This window comes from Protopterus annectens, chromosome 1.part2 (assembly GCF_019279795.1).
Source record: "Protopterus annectens isolate FY-2018-M chromosome 1.part2, PAN1.0, whole genome shotgun sequence".
NCBI lineage: Eukaryota > Metazoa > Chordata > Ceratodontiformes > Protopteridae > Protopterus > Protopterus annectens.
In genome coordinates, this window is record NC_056727.1 from 705,496,081 (window position 1) to 705,520,300 (window position 24,220).

A 24,220-nucleotide genomic window follows, 5' to 3' on the forward strand; every position below is an offset into this window, starting at 1 on the left:
AGTGGGAAGTTCCCTCCATTGCCTTTCGCAAGATGCTTAAGATGCTAGTTTTCAAGATAGAGTGCGTCAAAGAAGAGAGTCTACTACAAAGGGTTTTAGGTACAAAGACCTGACAAATGGAACAGGATGTATGGTCTTGCGAGGCACCAAGGCAAATCAGACACTGTTCGGGGCAGTCTTTATGGGGAATCTGTCTTCTGCATTGGCATTTACCCTTCTTGGATGACATGAAACCCCACAAGCAACACCAAAAGAAAGTATAAAAAAAAAAAAAAAAAACCCAATGAGGCACTTATCTGCAATGGCTTGTTGAACCAACAGTGGAACAGGCATTCAGACCAACTATTAAGCGATGGCATTCAGACTAACGGCAAAGTAGTTCTGAGGATAGTCCATCTGGATGTCACCTTTATGCCCTACGTTATATGCAAGGAGCATGTGTGTGACATACAGCATACCTTAAAGCAACCTAAGGCTTTGGTATACTGGCCGGATGTCAAGCTGTCCTTGGTATCCTACACTTTTTTATTATTTTTATTATTATTATAGTTCAGTACTGGTTGATGTACTTCCATTTCACTGTTGCAGTATTCATTATGTTAGAGATCCCTTATGCAGTAGTCATTAAATTAGGGATCAACAGAACAAAGGGGAACTGATACTGCACTCCTTAGATGTGCACAGACAACTTATATTTTACTTGGACCGGACTAAACCTCAAAGGAAATCTTAACAACTGCTGGTGGCATTTGCTGCAGGGACAAAGGGGAAGGCTATTTCAAAGCAAACCATTTCTAAATGAATAGGCCATTGCATTCATTTCTGCTGTAAGCACCATGGAAAACCTATCCCACAGGGGATCAGACCCCATTCAACCAGGGCTGCATCTACCTCTACAGCCTTTCTCAGGGGATTCCCTACCAGGAACATCCTAGAAGCTGCTACCTGGAGTTCTGTACATACCTTCACTAAAAGCATTACCATTTGCCAATTTTCTCTAAATCCAGAGCTGGCTTTGCCACTGCAGTCTTGCAGGGTCTTATAGCTGGTCCTAATGCTATCTAAATTCCTCCTCCCATCCTTAGCTTTGGGAATCTACCCAAATGTGATGACTGCAACAGTGAAACATGAAGAACATAGTACAGCTGTGTACACTTACCATAAATGTAGATGTTAGAGTGTATTCACTGTTGCAGTCCTGGTTACCCTCCCTCCAGCCCCCTGACTTTTTTGGCTATACCTCTACTCTCCTTTACTATGCTTAAAAGCTTTTTGGTGTATTTGCTTTTTTATTGAAGGTATATCCTTGTGTATATGCATATATATATATATATATATATATATATATATATATATATATATATATATATATGGTTTATTGCTTCCCATTAAGGGACGCCTGACATCTGGGTCAAGAAAAACTGATGTAATGGTGTCGGCTGCATGTTTTATACCCTTGACGACCTGACGTCACGGAAGAAGAGACAGCAACCGACGCAGGACCCGAGACTTTGTTAATCAGGCCGACTGAGGGCTACTGCAAGCAGATAACCCAAATGTGATTACTGCAACAGTGAAACACGAAGAACATCATGAACTTGACAAATAAAGGATTTCAAAATAGACACAGAGCAGTGCATCAGGAACAAAGGAAAAAGGGAGTAATAATACTGACTGCAACGGGACCAACACAGAAAAGAAAAAAAAACAATAATGGTATATTTGAGGTAGTAAGGGGTTGTAGGCAGGGGATGTGGATTATGCTGGCATGTATTTATACTCCACCCAAGACTACTACTATTATGAAATATCAGACAATTGTGGTAGAAAAAAATAAGCTTTCAGCGGGGATTATTACTGATGGGTGGTGACTGGAACCAGATTTGCAATTCTCCAAAAGTGAGGTCATATCAGGGGACCTAGAAGAAAAAATATAACACTAGAGTGTAGAATTCTGAAGAACTATCAGAGAATATTTGGCATGGAAGATGTGAACTTACTAAAAGGATCACCGACAGTTAGATGAAAGATCTAAAACACATCCAATAACTCTCTCAGATCATACACCAATTAAGACTAAGGTACAGATGAAAGGTACCCGAGTAAACATGAGACTCTGATGCGTTCGACAGGAATTCAAGGAATGATTACTGGAAATGATGCAAAAGATGGAATATGCAAATGCCTTCAGAAAGGACACACAGGAAATAGAATAAAATGAAAATGGAACTTAAAACTATGGTAGAAACGAGAGAGAAATACACTTGAAAGTAGTAATTGGAATTATTTACCGGGGCTATACGAAAGTTATGTACTTAACATAATGATAGATCTGTGTTGTCTGTTTCCATCCTTTCCTCACAGACGGGTCTCAGATCTGATCTCGGATCTCACATCTGACACTTTCAGGCTTTGGATCCAGTATTCAGGCTCCTTCCCATTACCCATAATCCTTGCAAGTACACAGACACCTCAGAACGAGTTATCCTACCTAATAAGGAAATTTGAGAATCCAAACATACCTAATGTGATACCCTAACAGACAGGATAAAGTAAGTAGTGCACTTGAGGAAAACAGGAGAGTGGAGAGGTTAAAGAAACCTTTAGGAGCCATGACCAGATCAGCCAGGTACTTCTCATAACAGCAATACAGTAGGAAACAGAACAAGGGGGTGGTAGGTGAGGAAAAGATGAAAACAGACCATACAGATCTATCATTATGGTGAGTACATAACTTTTGCATCTGATGTTGTCTGTTCTGTCCATTCCTCACAGATGGAACATAATTTTAAAATGGAAGGCCTTATGGAAGGCTATTTCCTGATCAGCTGAACCAAATGAGGCTCTAGATTTGGACTGAATATCCAATTTATAATGTGAAATCAAGGTATGCACATTAGACCACATACCTGCTACGCAGATATCAGTTGGGACACTAGAGAAATTGATGTAGAGGAGGCCACAGACCTATGGTTGAAGGCAGTGATAACCCCTTTTGTTGGTAAACAAAGAAATGCACTGCGTCAGTCAGCATAAAAGTGCAACCTTTGATATTGCCTTTTCTAACTTTGCTGTTGAGAAGGAAATAAACTGACAGACTTTGCCTGATGTAAATAAAAATGTAACTGTCGATCTTCTAGTAGATGGAAAACACATTAACCTTTGTTTTAGACATTTAGAGAGAAGACGGGAAGATTTTGAACTGATTAACTGAGGATTCAGAAGCCACTTTTCGAAGGAAGGATGTCTTAGTTTTAAGAGAGACAGTGTCTTTACAGAAAATCGGGTATGGAGGTTTTGTGAATAGGGCATGAAGCTCTCAAATTCTTCTGGCAGTGGTGATAGCCACCATGAATAAAGCTTTCCAAGATAAGAATTTTAAATCAGCTTTAGTGGAAGATTCAAAAGGAGGACCAGTCAGAGACCATAAGACAATAGCAACATTCCATGGAGGAACTGGGTCTCTAAGCTGGGGTCAAAGAAGGAAAACCCTCAGGAGGAAAGCCTTGGATAATTCTCACAGAAGCAAAGGGAGCATGATTCTCTCCTATGTGGAAAGATGAGACGGCTGCTAACTGAACCTTGATAGTGGAATAGCTAGCGCTGTCTCGAAACAAATGAGCAAGGAAGTTCAAAATAGCTGAGAAAGGATCTATATTTTTGTCTATAGCCCAAACAGAAAACCTTTTTCATTTGCTTCTATAAATCTTCCTAGTGGAAGGTTTTTGTGAAGAACATAGTGTATGGACAACAGAAGGGGAAAACCTGGACTGTCAAACCATCACTGGACTTGGAAAAACTATGCGGCTAATTTGAGGGTTTGAATGTTTGGGTGAGGTGAGACAGAGGGGTGAGACAGTAAATCTGGGTATGAGGCCAGCACCCATGGAGGGTGAACTGGTAGGGAACTAGCAAAAGGTAGGCAACACGTACTTGTCGAGGCCAATAAGGGGCTATGAGGATGACTGATCTTCAACGATGATGGTTTTCACAGAGACTTTGGGATTAATGGCATTGAGAGGAAAAGGCATTAAGTGCAGACAGGACCAAGGATGCATTTGGGTTGTCCCTAGGCGATTCCTCCTCTTGGGGGAACACAGCAAAGAACGTGTATTTGCTGTTCAGGGGAGATGCAAAGAGATCACAACAAGATTGGCCTCACCAGCTAAAAATCCACTCCATTACTACAGGACTGAGGGACCAACTTGTGAGGGAGCAGAATGGATATGTATTCAGGATGTATGTTGGATTTCCCTGGATATGTTTTGCTATTAGAAATCCATGAGAATATATCACCCATTACCATTGTCTCATGGCCTCTCAACATAATGCATAAGATCTGGTTTCTCCCTGTTTGCTGATGTACCAAATGACAGCCATATTTGTCTTTGTATGGAAATCACACCCAGGGGGACAGAGTCCTGAAAGGCCTGCAACACTAGGAGGACTGCTCATCTCCAATATATTGATGTGAAGACTGACCTCTGTTTGGGACCACATACCTTGGACGGTCTTTCCCAAGTAATGCCCCCCCCCCCATTTGGGAGGGATCAGAGGTCACAATGGCCTGTGGGGGGGGGGGGGCAATGAAAGAAAACCATGGCGAAGATTTGGGGGGGGGGGGGGTCTATCTACCACCATATGTGATTTCTGCATGTGTTTGTTAGGATGACTGGGAAGGATACTGGCTGTTCCCTGACTGAACACTGGACCGCCAAGGTCCACTGAAGATCTCACATGTAGAATCAGGCTAGCGATACAAACATAATGGAGGTGGTCATGGAGCCTAGGAAGAGTAGAATTCATTTGACAGGTGGCTTCTGATAACACGACTCGTGTTTGTTGGTGGAGAAAAGGCATCCTTGTTTGAGGAAGTTTTGTTTATTATTTTATTTATTTTACATTTGTTGACCAGGGAAGTCCGATTGGACACGTGTCCTTTTTCAGCGGAGACCCGGGGAGAAAAGCTCCAGTTACAGCAGAATACAAGAATAAAAAAACAAAATGTATAAAAATATGCTACGAAACATTATAATATAAGTTAAAAAATATTAGGTAGCAGTATTCTATACCATTACTTAGATGTAGTATGTGCAAATCATAAGACAAGCAGCAATAATGTAAAAGGTATTCAGGCTGATGTTTTAGCAATAGCAGATGATTAGAGTGATAAGAGTGAGGTAGATAAGAACTGAAGTTGGTTGTGGTGAAAGAATAGCTTAGTTAGCAGAGATCTTGTATCCTGAAGTGCTCCAATGAATTCTAGAGACTGGACTGGTTGTAGCTTGGACCTTTGAAAGATGACTGCGTTTCCTAAGTAATCGCATGAGCGGAGCAAGGAGTCCCTTACCTGAATGAGTAGATTCCTGGAAGGAACAGTGATGAGGCAGTCGTTCAAATAAAGGAACATTCGGAACCCTTGCAGTTGTAGATGAGTTGCTGTTACTACTGCCATGCATTTAGTTAACAACCAGGGGGCTGTGGGTGAGTCCACAGGGCAGAGTTCTGAATTGGAAGTGACTGGCTGCCAGGTAGAATCAAAGATGCTTCTTGGCGCACCTGTATCTTTATTTGGCAGTACACATCCCAGAGATCTATTGAGCACATCCAGTAAATTCTCCTCAACAATGGGAAAATGGACTGAACTGTGACCATCTCAAATTTGTTTTTTCTCAAACTTGGTTAAAAGGCTTAGGTCCAAAATTGGCCTTTGGTCCCTGTTCTTCGGCAATTAAAAGAATCTTGAGTAAATACCAGATCCTTTCTGGTCTGGTGGGACGCTTTGGATGACTAGATTTGTTACATACTTTTTTTTAATCTCTGAAATGGCTTTTTTCTGTGAGGGTGGAACATCGGGTAGTATTTTTGGACAAGACGGAGGAGAAAAAGGGAATCACTTAACCTGTGAATATAATTTTAAAACCCACTTGTCTTGAGTAATGGACGTCCAAGGTTTACTGGTGTAGAGATAAGTGCCTCTCCCCTGACTTCCTTCAGACTGTGACAATTGGGCAACCATTCAAGGAGTGCTGGAAAGACTTCTCTGAGAATGGGTCTCTGAAGCCTTGATTTGATGGACCACCTCTGCCTCTTGAGAGGACCACCTCTGCCTCTTGAGAGAGGACCATTTTAAGTGCTTCTCCCTCTGCCATTGGGAGCTCATTCTCCAGAACGGTCAAATAAAAAGCCCTAATATTTTCAAAACCATATTCTCTTCCTTGTCTTCTGTTTCTGGAGAAGGTCCTTTGACGGGTACAGGATTTTATCCCTATGGTATATAAGGATTTGCCATCCTTTTCACTCCTGGAAATAGTTTCCTTTACTTTAGGACCACATAAAGTTACTCCATCCATAGAGGGCATTCACAAAGGACATCTTATGATGCTCTGCAAAGTCGCATAGCCACATACAGGCCAGCTGCTCTAGACGAACCCTCTGTGGCATTAGAGATTATGTGCATAGACACGGTGAATAAAGATTGTAGAGCAGCCAGCTGAGAATCAATAGCTTTCTTTGATCTGCAGTCAAGGTCCCTGGGATAGAACTGGAGGTTTCTTTTACTAAGTCTCTCTGAAAGTAAGTGAAGTATGCCAAACTCTCAATGAGAAATTAAGTGAGGTGTAGACCCACTTTTCGAATCTGTCCAAGGCATGTGACTTTCTGTTTAAGTGGATGGAAAGAGGAGCTTTCTACTGTGAACTCCTTTTTAGTGGAGGCTGCCACAGCCATGGAATGTACTATTGGGGCTTTTCATCCAGTGTAATCCATCCTCTGGGGCAACTAAAAACTTATCAGGCTTCTTGAGAACAGGTTTAATTATGTCAGGTTCTTCCCACACCTGGGATGAGATAAGGTCAATCATCTCATCAGCCAGTGGGACCACCCAAGAAGTAGATGGGCCAGAACCAAAACCTTGAGAAAGACTAATTCCTCAGGAGGAGGAGTTTTGGAAGACCAGTCTCTCTTCCTCTTCACTCTAAGAAGTTCAAGAATCTCTCCAAATGACACATCCTCAAGGGGGAATCTGGGGGAAACTTCTCCATCAAAATCAGTCCTGAGTGTCTTGTCTTGAGCGATGGATGTCCAGGTAAGCTGGTGTAGAGATAAGTGACCCCCGACTGCCTTCAGAGTGTAGGTTGCTTAGGGAAGGACTCAAAACATAACATCTCTCTAGGGAAAAAAAGTTCAAGTCTCTCAAACTCTCTGCCCTGACAAGGCCAGGAGTGCAGCTGTAGATCCTGGGAATTCTTATAAGGGAGGACTGAATACGGTTCCAAGACGCAAAATCTTATTCGAAGCTAGGAGAGTACTCTCTTGAAAGCTTTGAATGGGGAGCCTGAAACAGATCCAGGGAGTTTAGTCCTTGGAGACAAGAATCTTGGAGGTGGCTGAACCCTGAAAGCCACCCATCTATGGTCCAAGGAATTCACCAGAGCCAAACTATGTAATGTGAAAGCCCATAAGGGAAGGAAAGGATACAAGGACCTTGGACAGGATACCAACCTGTCACAGCTGGTGCCGACATTTCAGTCCCAGGACTCGGACAGCACCAAAAGGATCAGAGCAGAGTTCAGAGAACTCACTGGAGATGTGGAAGTTCACAGTCTTGACTCCAATGCAGATCTACAGTGGGCGAGAGTTGGATTCAAGGGCTTTGATTAGAGACGTTGGACTGGAGAAGGAGCCATCATAGAGTAAGAGTAAGAGGCAGATCTACTGGATTTAACAGTGGTCACAGCCAGGAGTATCCCCAACTGGATCTGGGCACAAAGAAAGAGCCTTATCCTATATTATCCATATCTGCTTCAGTGAGGCTTCAAGAAGATCTGACTGAGCTGAAGGAAAAGCTGAACAGGGAGACCTGGACAAGTATGGAGCTCTATCCTGTAATGTTGGAAATGTAAGCTTCAGAGAGAACCTGGGAGGGATCATGAATTCGATAATTACTGACAAAAAAAAAAAAAACACACTGGCTCTGAAGGTTTACTGGTTTTTAGTGACAGAGGTGATGAAGGTGTCAGATCTGGGGACCTTCTTCCAGAAGACTTAGACTTTTCTTTCCCTTTGTCAGAATATTTAGGCTTTTCTCTTAGATTAGGAAGCAGATGAAAGGGAAGATGTAGAGGCTCACTGAATTCCTGAAAACTGCAGAGGGTTTTTCTCCAGTAGTGGGTTGGAGAAGACAGTTAAGAATCAATTTGTTGCACCTCTACACAATGACCCTTAGATCACAAGCCTCGCAGATTGAGCAAGAAATTTCTGGATGGAAGAGGCCTAGGGAGCCTATGACAAGAAAAATAACCAGAGACCCTACAGCGGTATTACAGGTATTTCAGAACGTTTTTGAAAAATCTGTGCAAAACACAACTGGGAAACCAAGGTTAAAGGAAAAAGTGGCTCAAGAATTAAGACAGGATGGAATAAAATAAAAATGGTAGCATACAAAACAATGAAGCCTCCAAAAACAGATGGTATTCCTGTGGACGTCTGAAAGTTAGAAGGGAAAAGTGATAAAGATCTGAAATGTTTTAGCAATACTTTAACAGGAGAGACAGTACTAGCATCTTGAAGAAAGTCGTGAAAGCTATAATACCAAGAGGATAAGGACACTTCAGACACAACTTCGTATAGTCCAGTTTGAAATTTAAAACCCTGATTGTAGTGTGTTAAGTCTAAACTAGCAAAGGTACTGTCAAAATTGACATTAAGTGTTCTTTTATGGAGAGGAGGCAAACATTTGACAACATTAATAGAATTATGATCCAGTGGGAAGAAGTATGTTAGAAGGCACCACTACTGTTAGTGGGTCTTGGTTCAGAGAAAGCATTAGTAAGAATCAGTTGGGTTTTTATCAGTAAAGCATTTGCATTCCTTGGTAAAATAATGAGGTTAATAACAAAAACACCTAAATACACCTAACCAACCCAAGCCACTAATAGCTCCCCTGACCATTCTCCCAACTTCTCTCTAGCCCCTATTCCCACAGCCATAGTAAAGAAAATGCTTCTGAAATTGAAACCTTGCACAAATGCCCCTGACAGCCTGCCCTCAGAATTCCTACAAAAAGCTGTGGATTCCATTGCATACCCCATCAGCATACTTCTTAATAGATCCATACAAGAGTTTTATGTTTCTTCCATCTGGAAAAAGGCATTTATTCTCCCACTCCATAAAGGTGGAAACATAGATATCCCCAACTTTTGGCCCATTGCCATCCTTTCTCCCATTTCAAAAATCCTTAATGGATTCACGGCTAGTTCCTTAGTTACTTACTTGACAACAACATACTATCTCCAACCCAACATGGCTTTAGACCAGGGCACAGTACCACTACAGCTCTTAACTCCTTCTGCGACATTATCAGTCGGGCTCGTGACACCAGAAAACTTGCCTCCTCTATTTTCCAACCTCTCCAAAGCCTTTGATACTATCTCTCATCCACTCCTTCTTAGAAAACTATCCAACATAGGTATCTCTCCTACTTTACAATGGTTTTACAACTATTAGACAGGCAACAAGCTACAAAATGGCTAAACTCCTCCGCTCCTTTCCTTACCACCTCCACAGGTGTTCTCCAAGGGTCCATCTTAGGCCCACTACTTTTCAGCATTTTCATTAATGACTTCCATTCTACTCTCACTCAAGAAACAGTCATCCAATATGCAGATGATTCTACTATCATCTGTACTGCCAACTCCCCACACAAACTCCCAACAACTCACCCAAGCAGCCCTCAACATCACTGAAACATGGATGGCTAACAACCATTTAGCATTAAATCCTAAAAAAAATAATCTCATGCTATTTACCCCCAAGAAATCCTGCACCATAAGCAAAGACACTTTCACTATCCTCTCCCATGACAACACCTCCATAGAGGTTGTCACATATACCAAACTTCTAGGTGTTACTATACATGAACACCTAACTTTCAACATGTACATCCACAGCAACATTAAAAAAAACACACCAGAAATTGGGCATGCTATATCGACACAAAACATTCCTCAATTATTCTTCTAAACTAGCCCTTGCCTCCTCTTTCCTGCTCCCCTCTCTTCTCTATGGAGCTCCTCTTTTCACCAATATTCAGGCCAGTCTTAAATCCATACACTCATGTTTCAACAAAATAGCAAGATTTGTTACCAATAGTAAGCCCTTATCTCACCACTGTTCCTCTCTTAGACTTCTGAACTGGCTAGAACTACCTCACCATCTGATGTGTATTCAACTAACTACTACCCATAAACTAATACACAACCCTTCCAGTTGCCCAGCCCTTTCTAACCTATTTACTCCATACCATCCTAACAAGCCCCTCCGATCAGAAAACCAGATGCTCCTACAGGTAGACAAACCCAACCTCTCCGCTGGACAACGGCTCCACTCCTTTTCCACTGCTAAACTGTAACTCTCTCCCTCCCTCCCTTAGATCAACTAGTAATATATGTATCTTTAAAAAATCTTTGAAACATCACCTCTCCTCCCACTGGCAATGCCCCTGTGCTAACACTTCACAACCCATAACCTGACTTCTGTCTCTTCCCTTCCTCTTTTCCCACCTTTCCTTCCTCTCCTCCCACCTTTCCCTCCACCACCTCCAGTACCTTCAACTTTACCTTCTCCTGAACAATTAAACCCTCTCTATGCTCCTTGATATTTGACACCACTTCTGACCATCTCAGTGCCAACTACTATATGGGATTAAATTATACCTGGTGGTTCATCTACTTCATGCATAGTAAACATTAATAGAACTACTGGTATCACTAACATATTTATTCGAAAATCGAACAAACTCAAATAACAGTATGCGTGCTTGGTGAAAAGATGAAAAACTTTACACTGCAATGAATTTTAAGTTCCAAAATTTGAAGTTTGTGCTAGTTAATACAAGCAGCAGTGCTCTGGGATGAAGGTATCCAGACTTACTTGAGAATCACACTAATGTGGTGGCTCAATTAATAAATGCCATCAGCTACAAATCACAATTCATAAAACATTACATTTTCACACAACTCTTAAAATAAGACATTGCACATAACCAGTGTTAACTGCTAATAAAATCTAAATGCATTTTCAATCACAAGATTCACAAATCAGAAAAAAATAACATTAGGAGACAAACTGTAAATAACAGCATTTAAAACAATTCAAATCAAGACAAAAGATCTTACTCAAATAATGAAAACAGAAAACCTGAATTTTCCTGGAAAAAGTCAAAACCTCACACAGTTTTAAGTACTAAGAGACAACGTGAACAAATGACAGAATGCAAATGCAATGACGACACAGCATAACTCCTTACCATACATAACATACAATCACCCCACAGTTAAAAGCATGTCACTATGCCTGTAATTGCTAAGCCTCTAAAATAAATCAATATTAACAAAATTTACAAAGTAAACACAAGCTGCAAATGCAAGATTAAAAAAACGATCAGAGCACAAACATATCCTACTTAATTCATCAGCATACCGTAAAATAAGGTTTTAATTAATATAATTAATTCACAAGTTGGGCTAAATTATCACCTATCTTTTTAGTACCTGCAACATTATACACTGCATTCTTGTCAAAAATTAATACAGTACAACTAGCAAAGAAATTTCTGAAAGTGCATAAATATATATATCTAACAAAATTCCATCCAGTTTGTGCAATAAAACATTGCTTTAACCACAATGTACATAAAACAATGGCTATGGTGTTAAGTGTACTCAGCAAAAGAAGCAAACAGCTGAATACAGAGGAATGCACACATCTGCAACATACATCTGTAAACGCTGTGTTGTGATTTTTGCAGCTACTAATTTTTATTTATTTTTTTGCCTATGTTTTACTCTACTTGTGTATGTAACTGAATGTCTCGCTATAAAGGCATGGACTGCATACCTCACATTATACAGCATTTCATTTCGCTATATTACGTTGGTCCTTTGGCACACAGGTTTGAAACCCTGACTGCAGCCCAGATGACCCAGCTTTGATTAGCTGCCCAGGTGCAATAGGAGCCGATGTCAGCAGGGACCAGAATAATTAGATGTATGCCTGCTCGCTTCTCTCAAGGGGTGGTGAGGGTAAGGCAGTGTGCTGGATGCATTTCCTAACATTACAATATCTGGTGAACATCAATCACTGACAGAGGTCATAGCCATTGGTGTAGCAGCACAAGGTTTTGAAGGAGTTTGTCACTTTGGAAGTGACATGCTAAACAAAACTTGAAAAACTAAGTTCACTGTCAGAACCCTTGAGCTGTGTAAATAAGAGTGAAACGGACATAAAAAAATGAGGCAAGCTGTAATATCTAATGACCGTTTCCATTTTTAAAATAAACAATACCATTTAGAAATGCAAGTTACAGAGTTAAGGAAATACATGTCAGGTTGGGAGGGTGGTCTAATGGTTAAGGTGTTTGCCTTACAAACACAAGGTACAGAGTTTGAATCTCACAGGGGATAATTGTCTAGGCTTAAAATGGCTCGCAAGGGCAGTTAGCCTAGTACTAACCTATGATATGACAGGAGAGAAGAGATGAGCTGTGCTGAAACAGACACTACTAAAAATCTGTTAAAAATTGACCTGGGGGAAAATATTTCAAATTATACCATGAACAGGCATTATACTATGCCATTGCTATATTAGCCCATGACAAAAGTGTCAGTCCTCTAATAACTGTGAATCTGTGCAAGCAAAACAATAGAAAAACATCAAACACACTTAACTAGATGTATTTCTGAGCCTAGAGTTAAGCATAACACAATTATTACAGTTTTACCGCTTCAATACTACTGTCCATCCTTCTTGAATCATTTTCTTTAAATGGCAAGGATTATTTTAAGTACGCAGCTATAAATACTACTGGCTAATTTTGCATTTTGGTTGTTACCAATTTGTTTTTCTTTCTGCATTTAGAACAGTGTTATAAATGATGCCATTGCTGGATGCCTTCTCCATTTGAAACCATTTAATTGCCCCAAAGAAAAATCAGCTTTCTAAATAAGACCAATGTTATACTATCACTTTCAGGATTAAATGCCTGCTTGCATAATTCAGACTATACGTATGGCTTTCTCACCTGTGTTATTGTCGAAGAATTTGATGTGCCTGTCTTCATGTGCAGTAACAGTAATTGGAAGTGTTGGATGGCTAACCACTCTGTTAATCTGGCAGGACGAGTTGACTGCTAATAAAGAAAATGATGTCAAACCAACAAAGTAAACAGTGGTGCCTTTACAGAAGTACCTGAAATGCAGCAGTAGAAACTTTTTTTTTCATTTACTAGAAAAAAATTCCAACATAACCTCTTGTTTCCTAATGTTAAATGAAGAAAACACTAATGTGTCTACACAAGAACTTGAAATACTTCAAAAGAAACATTACATAACTTACAACAAAATGTCTCTGTTCGACTGAAACATCTCGATTCTCCCTGGCATTTCTGCTCCATAAAATTTGGACTCCAATATACTACGACTATTTTAAATAGTCTTCATAGCTCTTTTCAGTTAATAAGGAGAAGGGATTAAAGGGCAAGGAATATGAGAGACTGTGGGCTGTGCATACCATATTCACCACTTAGCAATATTGTACCTATAAAGTAATTTCATAATAAGAAGCACTACTGCAATTTTTTTTTTGTCAAAACCAACAATGTGATGTGTAGCATAACATGCAGTAGATTGTCCACTAAAAAAGCACTCAGCAGCATTACAAACTTCTTGAATTAAAACCATAGCGAAGCTTGGAGAAGCAAACATAGGAAAGCCTTAGTACATTTAAGTCTGTAACACTTGACAAGGATAAATGTGTGTGTGATCAGAATGGTCACTTAGCATACCTTTTACTTCATACATTGCACACTGGGCAGAAAAGAAGCAAGTTTATACTAGGAATTGAGGATGCTGAAAGGCAGATATGAGAGTCAAGTAGTTATATCCAGCTCTCTTCAGAATATGCTTGGAGGATCAAGGACATTTTTGGATGCAGAAAAAGCCACAGAGAAAATAAAACAATCAACAAAAAGTGAGACAGCAGGCACCAATAGGGAGACTACCAGTGAAACCTTTCCATTACTCCAAAAGAAAATGTCCTGGAGTTGACTACAAATAATAAGACTGTCTTGGATGTGAACTAATGACCAGTGTTGGGAGACTGACAATCAGGAAGGTACTAGCACCAATGTCAATGCGAAATGACTGAATAAATGGGAGAACTGTAAAACATCAGTCCCAAGCATACCTCTCAACCGTACTGAATTCCTCGTTTTTTTAACAGTTTTGAGGGCAAAATAATGAGGTGCCAAGAATTTCCGAGTGGTCCCTTTAATTCCCGATTTTTTAAATATTTGTATTTACAGTTTTAAGGTATTGTTGATGTCATCACACATTATCAGCAATGTCCAGGGGCATGCGTGATGACATAAGCTTCATGCAGTGCTTGACTACATATTGGACTTTCAGATTGGGGTTTGCAGGAGTTTTAAACCATCCGTGGATGGTGACGAAACGTACTGATGTAGGTACGCTCGGCTTCTTGTAAATTAGCTTTAAAAAGGCACTATACACCATAACCGTTCCACGTGATAAAGTGCTGTGCACTAACACTAACTGCAACCAACTCCAGCGCAACCTGCAGTTGTCTCAGATGATGGGTCTCTCAACCATAACTGAGCTCAAATGAGTCACAGAGCTACAGGCAGCAGCCCTCAGTCACACTTCAACTGGGGTGGCAGCTGAAGCACGGAATGGGAAATGCGGGCTTCATTTACTGCATTTTGGCACTTAGGTACATGCATCGGGCTCGGACAATGAAAAAGATGACTAAGAAAAGGGGGAGGTCACTGAACTTTTAGTTATGTACTTACCATAACTTTAGATGTATGGGATCCATCTCGCCTACATTCTCTACAGATGGGTTCGGAGCCGATCCTCGGCTCCGACTCGGCCGCTATACAATAGAACGCAGTCTCTTATTGGCTGAGTTACCTCGTATCCCAGGATGCACCACTACTGCTTCCCCAGATCTTGTTTGTCCGCACACATGCACACCCACATAGACAGTTGTTATAACATTGCCAGGTGTTTCAAGAGAGGAAACATTGGATTCGGATCATCCGGTCTCTTCTGGCCTACAAGGCAGGGGGAAGGAGGGTGGGTTATTAGGAATGTAGGCGAGATGGATCCCATACACCTAAAGTTATGGTAAGTGCATAACTAAAAGATGTAATGTGATCCTATCTCGCCTACATTCTCTACAGATGGGACAACATCCCTAGCACCTAATTCCTGGGTGGCTCATTGGAAAACGCTCCGGAGAACCGTGGAACCGAAGGAAGCTCGACCCCTAGATGCCACATCCAATTTGTAGTGAGAAATAAAGGTGTGTAGAGAAGACCACGTAGCAGCCGCACAGATGTCACTAATAGAGAGCTTGGAATGAAAGGCTGCCGAAGTGGCCATAGCCCTGGTAGAATGAGCTTTCACTGGAACTGTAAGCTCCTTATTTGAAATGCGATAAATATGACTGATACAGTCTCTGATCCACTTGGCAATAGTGACTTTCGTGACGGCTTTGCCCAATTTACTATCCGAAAAGGACACAAACAGTTGATCTGATTTTCGTGCTTGGTGTGTCCTATCCAAATAGAAACGTAATTGTCTGTGCACGTCTAAGCTGTGAAAGGTATACTCAACTCTGTTTGAATACTTAGGGAAAAAAAACGGTAATTCCAGTGATTGTTGCAAACAAAAGTTAGAACAAACCTTTGGTATAAAGGATGGGTTTGGTCTAAGAGATACTCTATCCTTGTGAAATACCAGGTATGGTGGTTTGACGCATAGGGCTTGAAGTTCTGAAACTCGCTTGGCTGATGTAATAGCAACTAGAAGGGCAGTCTTCCAAGAAAGAAATTTTAAGTCACAGGTTGCTGCCGGCTCAAAGGGAGGTGCGGTTAATGCACCTAACACTACGTTAAGGTCCCACGGTGGTGCGGGATGAGATATAGGAGGCCGTAGAAGCCAAGCTCCTTTAATAAAAGCTTTGCACAACTTGTTGCTCATTAAAGGTGGTTCTACGCTCTCGTGAAAATTGGAAATAGCCGCCAATTGAACTTTGATGGTAGACACCGAACAACCCTGGTTGAACAGGGAAGTTAAAAACTTCAGAACCTCTGACACCGAGGCTGTCATAGGGTCTAATCCTCGGAGTTGGGCCCAAATAGCAAACCTCTTCCATTTACTGCTATACATCTTCTTAGTAGAAGTCTTGTGAGCCGAGGACAAAATATGCATGACTTCAGGGTCGAAAGAATGGCTCCTAACTATGGTCGGAAGAGGAGTAGCCAAGCTGCTAGCTTCAATGAATGGAGGGACTGATGGAGCTGTCCTGACTGATGCGTCAAGAGGTCCGGAACTTGGTCCAGGAACCAGGGACCGTCCAATGCGTATTTGTGAAGAAAGGGGAACCAGACTTGACGAGGCCAGTATGGGGCGATTAGAATCATTTTGCTTTCCAAGCGAATCGCCTTCTGAATCACCTTGGGGAGAAGGGGAACCGGTGGAAAGGCGTATAGCAGACTGGGGGGCCAAGCTTGGACTAGAGCATCCTTGGGGATCTCCCCCGGAACCGGGGTGAGAGAGAAGAACTGCTGGCATTTTGCGTTGAGGGGAGTTGCGAAAAGATCGCAACATGGAGCTCCCCATCTTGTGAAAATCTGTGTTACCACTCTGTCTTTCAAGGACCACTCGTGAGGGGAAAGAATAGTCCTGCTCAGTCTGTCGGCTATCACACTGGATCTCCCCGGAATGTGTGTTGCCACTAGAAAATGTTTGGTAGCAATCGCCCAATCCAATACCTTCATGGCCTCTCTGCAAAGGGGGTAGGACCTGGTCCCTCCTTGCTTGTTCAAGTACCAGACTACCGACATGTTGTCGGACTGAATGGCAATCGTACCCTGGGGGAGGTGATCGTGCAGTGCTTGCAACGTTAAAAGCACCGCCCTCATTTCCAGGATATTGATGTGGAGAAGACTCTCGTCGGAGTGCCACGTGCCTTGGACCGACCTGTCCTGATAATGACCCCCCCACCCTGTCTGGGAGGCGTCTGTAGTCAACGTGGCTGAGGGGAGTGGAGGAACGAAAGGTCGCCCTAGATTCAGGTTGGAGGCAAGAAGCCACCAACGAAGATCCTGTTTGCACGTCTCTGTGATCAAAATATGGTGACTGAGGGGAAGGTCTTGATAAGACCACTGGACTGATAGGAGCCACTGGAGTATCCTCATATGCAACCTTGCCAAGGGGACCAGAAGAATTGTGGCTGACATGGAACCCAACAGCTGCAGGACCATTCTCGCTGGAGTGTGACGTCTGAGGAGTAATGCCCGAACCTGAGACTGCAGTGTTGCTATCCTTTCCGCAGGAAGATACTCGCATCTGCCTTGAGTCTATTTCTGCACCAATAAACAGAATACGCTGTGATGGCAGCAATACGGATTTTGTCCAATTGAAGGTGATTCCTAAGGAGTTGCCTAGGGAAATAGTGGCTGCTAGAGTTTTGAAGAGTAGATGCCTGGAGGTGGCAGTTAGGAGCCAGTCATCTAGGTATGGAAACACCTGGAATCCTAGACTTCATTTGGTGAACACCCTGGGGGCTGTGGTGAGACCAAAGGGCAGTGCACGGAACTGGAAATGACTGTCTCCTAGGCTGAAGCGCAAGTGTCTCCTTGATGCCTGATCTATCAGAATGTGATAATAGGCGTCTTTGAGATCTATGGAGCACATCCAAACACCTTTCTCCAACAGCGGGAGAATGGATTGCAAGGTGACCATCCGGAATTTGGACTTTTTCACTGATCGGTTTAACTTGCTGAGATCCAAAATGGGCCTCAAGTCCCCTGGTCTTTTTTGGTACCAAAAAGAATCTTGAGTAAGTCCCTGATCCGGCCTGATCTGCGGGGAGAGGTTGGATGACTCCTTTTTGAAGCAGCCGATATTTCGCTGGCTGCCAGATCCCGTTGACTGGGTGGCGGGTCCGGGATTTTTTGGGATGGTGGGGGGGGGTTGAGAGAAGGGAATAGTGTAACCTCCGGCGATGATTCGGAGCACCCATTGGTCCCGAGTGATACTTTCCCAGGCCTTTAGGTGCCTCGAAAAATGACCTCCGACTGGCTCCGGAGCTGCACAGTCGGGCACTCCTTCAGGGATGCTGGAAGGAGGAGGAGCCACGAAAGGACTCGCAGTCTCCAGTGTTGCGGGGGCCTCCGCCGCCTCTGGGACGGCGTCTCCCTGAAAAATTTCCCCCTCCTCTGCCTCTGGAAGGGGAAATCGCTCTGCTGCGACGAGTAAGGCTTTTGAGACTTACGGAACCACATTTTCCCTCCTCTTCGAGCCTTGGGATAAGGTCTGAAGGGAGTGGAAAACCGGGCCCCTACGGCAGTTAAAGTCTTACCCTCCTGTTCGCAGCGAGTCAAAGTGTCCTTTACCTTGGGTCCAAACAGAGAGGACCCATCGAAGGGGGAGTCGGCAAAGGAAGACTTAAAGGCCTCCGCAAAGTGACACAGGCGTAGCCAGGCTGGTCTCCGCAGAGCAACACCTGTTCCCGCCGCTCTGTTCGCTCCTTCGGCTGCATACGAAATGAGCCTCATGGACAAGTTGGATAACGAGGACAGGGTAGCCAACTGGGAGTTAACCGTCTGGGCTAACTGCTCAGGTAAGTTACCAGAGAGGGTATCCGAAAGCTCCTTGACCAGATCCCTCTGCAGTCTCGTGAAATGCGTCAAGTAGTTCAGAGACCTTAATGTAAAGGTTGCTGAAGTAAGGGTGCGCTTCCCATACCGATTCATGCTCCTAGACTCCTTATTAGGAGGATGGACGGACGTTGAAGCCTCTGCCACATCTTGCTGGGTGGCAGATGCCACCACCAAGGCATCTACAGCCACACCTTTGGAAAGAAAGTCCTTATCAGGGGGTGCCGAAAGGAATTTATTGGGGCGAGCTGGCACAGGTTCAACAGAGTCCGGGTGTTCCCACGCCCTTCAAGAGATCAAATCCAGAAGCTCATCGAAGGGCGGAGACACCCAGGAGGCGGAGGGCTGAGCCCCGAAGGCCTTGAGGAACACAGACTCCTCAGCAGAAGGGGGTTTGGACTGCCAGTCGCCTCGTTGCTTAAGGATTTCCAAGATGTCCGCAAAGGATACATCACCCGAGGACGACTTGGGGGACCCTTCCTCATCATCGAGGTCGGTATCCGAGGTGAGGGACTCATCAGGGGAGTTGACGTGCTTCCTCTTGCACTGTTTCTTCCTCGGAGGTTCCTCCGAAGACGTTTCGGAGGGACCTCCAGGAAGGGAACCCCAGATGGGGGTAACCTCAGGCCCACGGGCTCCGCTGTCGTGAGACAGGGGGATTGCAAAGGAGCCAGTCTCCGTGCCAAGGGAAGGTGGTGGTGAGATGGTAGAAGTGGCCAGAGAGGATTTGGCCAAGGCACTCCTCATGGCCTTGAAAGCGGGACCCCCAGAGTCCTGAGATGGTTCAACCCCCAAGGCCACAACAGCAGTTGGAACTCCCGCCGCCGACGCACTGAGAGGGAGGCTCGGAACCGAAAGGATCGGTCCCGAAGCGTCCCCCCCCCGGGGCCGACAGAGGAGGTCCGCATACCGAACCCTGACCCGAAGGGCGGGGTTGGAGTTAGGGTCGGAACCGACCCGACAACCTCCACCGGCTCCACCAACACCGACTCCAATGGCGCCAAAGCTGTTGGAGGAGGAACCGAGATAGCAGGGTGGGAAATCGGCTCCGGAGCCGACTGGGCTGGAGCCGAGACCAACTTTTGAAAGACCGGAGACTGAAAAAGCCTTTGAAGCACCCTGTCTACATCCGAATCAGACATCCTCGACGACCGAGAAGAGACCGACCGGGTCCAAGTCGACTTCTCCGCCGGCTCCGAAAGACTGGGGGACTGGCTCTGTATGGTTTCGAGAAGTATCGGCGCCGAGGGAGATTCCATTACCACTGCAATTTCCCTCGGAGCCGATGGGGACTTCGGCACCAAAGGAGAAGAGTCTGAGCGGGCAACCCTCATCGGCTCCGAAGGCAGTGGAGCCGATGGAGATGACTCGCCTCTCGAGCTCTCGACTCCGAAGCCAGAGGAGTCGAGGCTGGAGACATCGAGGCAGACTGTTCCACCCTCGGCTCCGAAGTCCGTGGAGCCGACGGAGAAGCCTGCTTTGACTTTTTAGCTGCCGGCTCCGACGGGCTGGTCGGAGCCGAAGATTTTTTCTTCCTCGAAGGGGAAGAAGAAGAAGATAGGGCTTCCTCAAAGGAAGGGGTAATAAGCCCTTTCAAAATCAATTTATTTTTCCTCTCTTGGAGCATGCGAGAGGAAAAAGCGTGGCAAACGCTACAGGATTCCTGGAGGTGCTTCGGGCCCAAACAGTAAACACACAAGGAATGGTCGTCCGTAATGTACATTTTATAATTGCATTTAGAACATTTTTTGAAACCCGATGGTCTATGTTCCTTCGACATCGTAAAGACACAGTTAAATTCGAAAAGTACACAAAAAAACTACACAACAACAACTCTTAACAAAAAGAGCGCGAAATAGGGCAAGGCCCCTCTGACTCAACGAAAACACTTGCCCAAAAAATACAAATTTACCACAAAAATCGCCTAATACACAATCACGCACAACAAGTAGCTGTTAAAACAGCTTTTGGGTCAGTTTTATCTGAAAAAATGACAGAAAATTTTGTCACAAGAGGTACTTAGCTCAGCCAAGTCCGAGACCACGTCTATGCTACAGAAGCGGCAAACAAGATCTGGGGAAGCAGTAGTGGTGCATCCTGGGATACGAGGTAACTCAGCCAATAAGAGACTGCGTTCTATTGTATAGCGGCCGAGTCGGAGCCGAGGATCGGCTCCGAACCCATCTGTAGAGAATGTAGGCAAGATAGGATCACATTACATCAGCTGGTTAAACTGGTCCCAGCATTATGGATGGACACCACAGCATAAAGTTAAGGTATGGTTACTGAACTTGTAGAGTTCTTGGGGGGGGAAACGATGCCTAAATGCCAATACAGTAAAAAGAGCAATGCAATTTTTTTTCCTGACCTCTTTTGATTTTGTTCGCGACTTCTCTGTTTTAAGTCTGAGGTTACTGAACTAGAGTAAAAGTTGAATATATGCTGGTGACTGGTGTCAATAGTCGATTTAGGTGTTTTGCTTGAATACTAGCTGTTTAATGCACAATGTGGAGGTTTTCATTTTTTGGCATAGTTGCAGCACTGATTCCTTTTGTATAATGCATAGGCATACTTGATTTCACTGTGTACTTCTTCATACAGAATCCACTTGACTGATAAGGCAAGTAAAAGGTATATGCTATTTTCCCCACTGTAGTGCAATCCTGGAGTTAGTGTATACAGTTAGGGGTGTGTGGGCGGTGTAGCCCCCCACCTAGTTTAGTTTTATATTTCACCGAAAGCTTCAAAACAATACATTTTAAACCACAGACATGCATACTTACAACACTAATGATCACCGCTTTCCAGAAGACAACATAAACCCAAACTAAGTGGGGGACTACGCCCCCCACACCCCCAATGTGGGGGGCTGTACCTCCCAATCCCCCTAGCTATATATACTAACTCCAGGGTCACACTACAGTGTGCATAATTGCTGCATTTCCTTGTTTTCAGCACATTCAGAATTTGTCAACATTTTCTGTTTTAACAGTGACATTAAGTATTGCCGATATTTAAGCATATGAAACTGACAATTTAAAGCCCTTACAGCCAAGGTAGCAGAAGTGTAAACTTTTATCCCCCATCTGTCCAGTTCTCTAGAATCCCTATCAGAGGGAACAGGGTTTTTTGCAGTGGAAGCCTTGACCCCTTTGGGACACTGAGATATAGTTTCTGGGTCAGCAGCAGAGTTTTTATATAGAAATTTATGAGAGTCTGGAACCCTGAAGTACCTGTCTGGCTTAACGGGTGCTGGGGGTATAGAGTCTGTAGACAGGCCAGACTCTGAAAAAACATCATCTAGAATGTCCAGAACAGGAGGAATAGCAAGGGGCCTGTGATGAGGAAGTAAAAGAAAATCTCTGAGCCTTTTCTTGGCTTCTGAATAATCCTGGCTCTCCCAATGAAAGTGCTCCCTCATAGTATGCAGGGTTTCCCCAAAAGAGTAATCCCTCAGGAGGAGAAGCTGAAGGAATAGATTCTTCAGCATCAGAATCCTCATAGGGAGGAATAGAGTATTCCTGATCAGAGGAGGAATCAGAGGAAATGGAAACCTGATCTGAAGATTCAGAGTCGGTCTCTTGCCTAGGCCTCTTATCAGGAGGGGGATGGGAACCCCTGATCAAAGTAATAAGGTCTTCAGCCATTTTGAGCATCTGTTTTTTAGGCATGGAAGTCTGTCCTGGAGAATGCTGTACTTGTTTCTTTGTCTTTAGAGCTGCTTTAGTCTTTGGCTTTGAAGCTGAAGATGGCTTTACATATAACTGTGTAGGTCTGAAAACACCCTCAGAAGCCGATGCCTGCACAGCGGCTCTGGACCCATCTGAGGGTATAGTTTCCGAGGATCCAATACCTTGAGTTTCCAGAGGCCCAGTCGGCTCAACGTGGGAGCCGGAAGCGGCCTGTGGCTCTGAGGTAGCGGGTGTCAGGGGCTGCGAAAGTGCCTCACTGAGAACCGGAGAACCGACGCCTAGCTTAGAGGAAGCCTCGTTGGTTTTGGACCTCGGATGCCTGTCCTTGTCTTTATCCTTGATTTTTTTTATAGACTCCGGTCGTCGGCTGTTCCGCCGGCATTGTATAATTGAACCTGAGGCCAAAGTAATGAAAGACAAAATCATACAGACGCTTAATAGTGCATTGGTTAAATCTAGCACAAAACCGACAACAAGCAACATCGTGGTCAGGGCCTAGGCAAGGAATACAGTAAGAGTGAAAATCCTTATGAGGTATTTGCTTCCCACAAGAAATACAATTGTTAACTTTTTCTGACATCAGTCTGGAGCAAGAAAAAAGTTTCCCCAACGGGGTACTTGGCTTTAATGAAGACTTTGGATCTGAAATTCGAAAATCTCAGTAGTCGGCCGACAGGCACTTGCGAACTTCTTTTGCTTCGGGCACCGTGCGGCAAGAAAGACTGTAGAAAATGGTGTCGGCTGCATCTTGTATACCCCTGGTGCACTGACGTCAAGCAAGAGACGACAGCAACCAATGCCGGACCAAGACTTTGGAATTCAGGCCGACTGCGGGTAGCCTGCCAGCAGGATAACCCAAGCGTAATGACTGCAACAGTGAAACACGATGAACATCTAACATCCCTAAATGTGAAAAATTAGAAGTTACGTACTCACCAAAACGTTCCATCTGAGTAGGTGTATTCATTTGTCTGCAACCTGTGGGTTATGGATCCGATATCTGATCCGAACCGGCATGGTTTTCCAGCTATGGATCCGAGCTCTCAGCTCCTCCCCTCACCCATAATGCCCTGCTCTCCCTACATGACCTCAGATCGAGTTTGCCAACAACAGAAATACCCTAAAAAGGGTAACACATAATATGCAGGAAACTGACAAGGCCAGGGGGATAGGAGGGCGGGATGGTTGCAGACAAATGAATACACCTACTCAGATGGAACGTTATGGTGAGTACATAACTTCTAAATCTGAAGTAGGAGATTCATTTGTCTGCAACCTGTGGGACAGAGTCCCCAGCTACCTGAATCTTGGGCGGCCATCATGGAAGGATATTCGGAGCACCCTTGAGCCAAAGGATGCTCTACCTCTAGATGTAATATCCAACTTGTAGTGGGAGATAAAGGTATGAGATGAAGCCCAAGTGGCTGCTGAACAAATATCATTCAGAGGAATCCTAGCTTTAAAGGCCGCTGAAGTAGAAACTGACCGGGTTGAATGGGCATGTACTCCCTCTGGTGCGGGCCTTCCAGAAGCGTGATAAGCCAATAAGGTGCACTGCGAAATCCAGCGTGATAAGGAGACTTTGGAAATTGCTTTACCCAAATTGAATTTAGCAAAGGAAATAAACAACTGGTCAGATTGCCTATGACCAGCTGTCCTGTTCAGATAAAATCTAAGTTGCCTGTGAACATCTAAGGAATGTAACTTGTATTCACCTTTGTTTTGATATTTAGGAAAGAAAACAGGGAGGTTAATAGATTGATTAATATTTGCTTCAGAA

General features: G+C 43.8%; 1 protein-coding gene across 4 annotated transcripts in view; it reads right to left on the reverse strand.

Moving 5' to 3' along the window:
• The window catches only part of STRN (striatin), a 2,479,646-nt gene that overhangs the window by 82,985 nt on the left and 2,372,441 nt on the right, over positions 1-24,220 (reverse strand). For all 4 annotated transcript variants that reach the window (XM_044058581.1, XM_044058573.1, XM_044058566.1 and 1 more), the window contains one exon: positions 13,082-13,189. In XM_044058581.1, the coding sequence (XP_043914516.1) occupies positions 13,082-13,189 (108 nt within the window). The remainder of the gene's footprint in view (positions 1-13,081; positions 13,190-24,220) is intronic.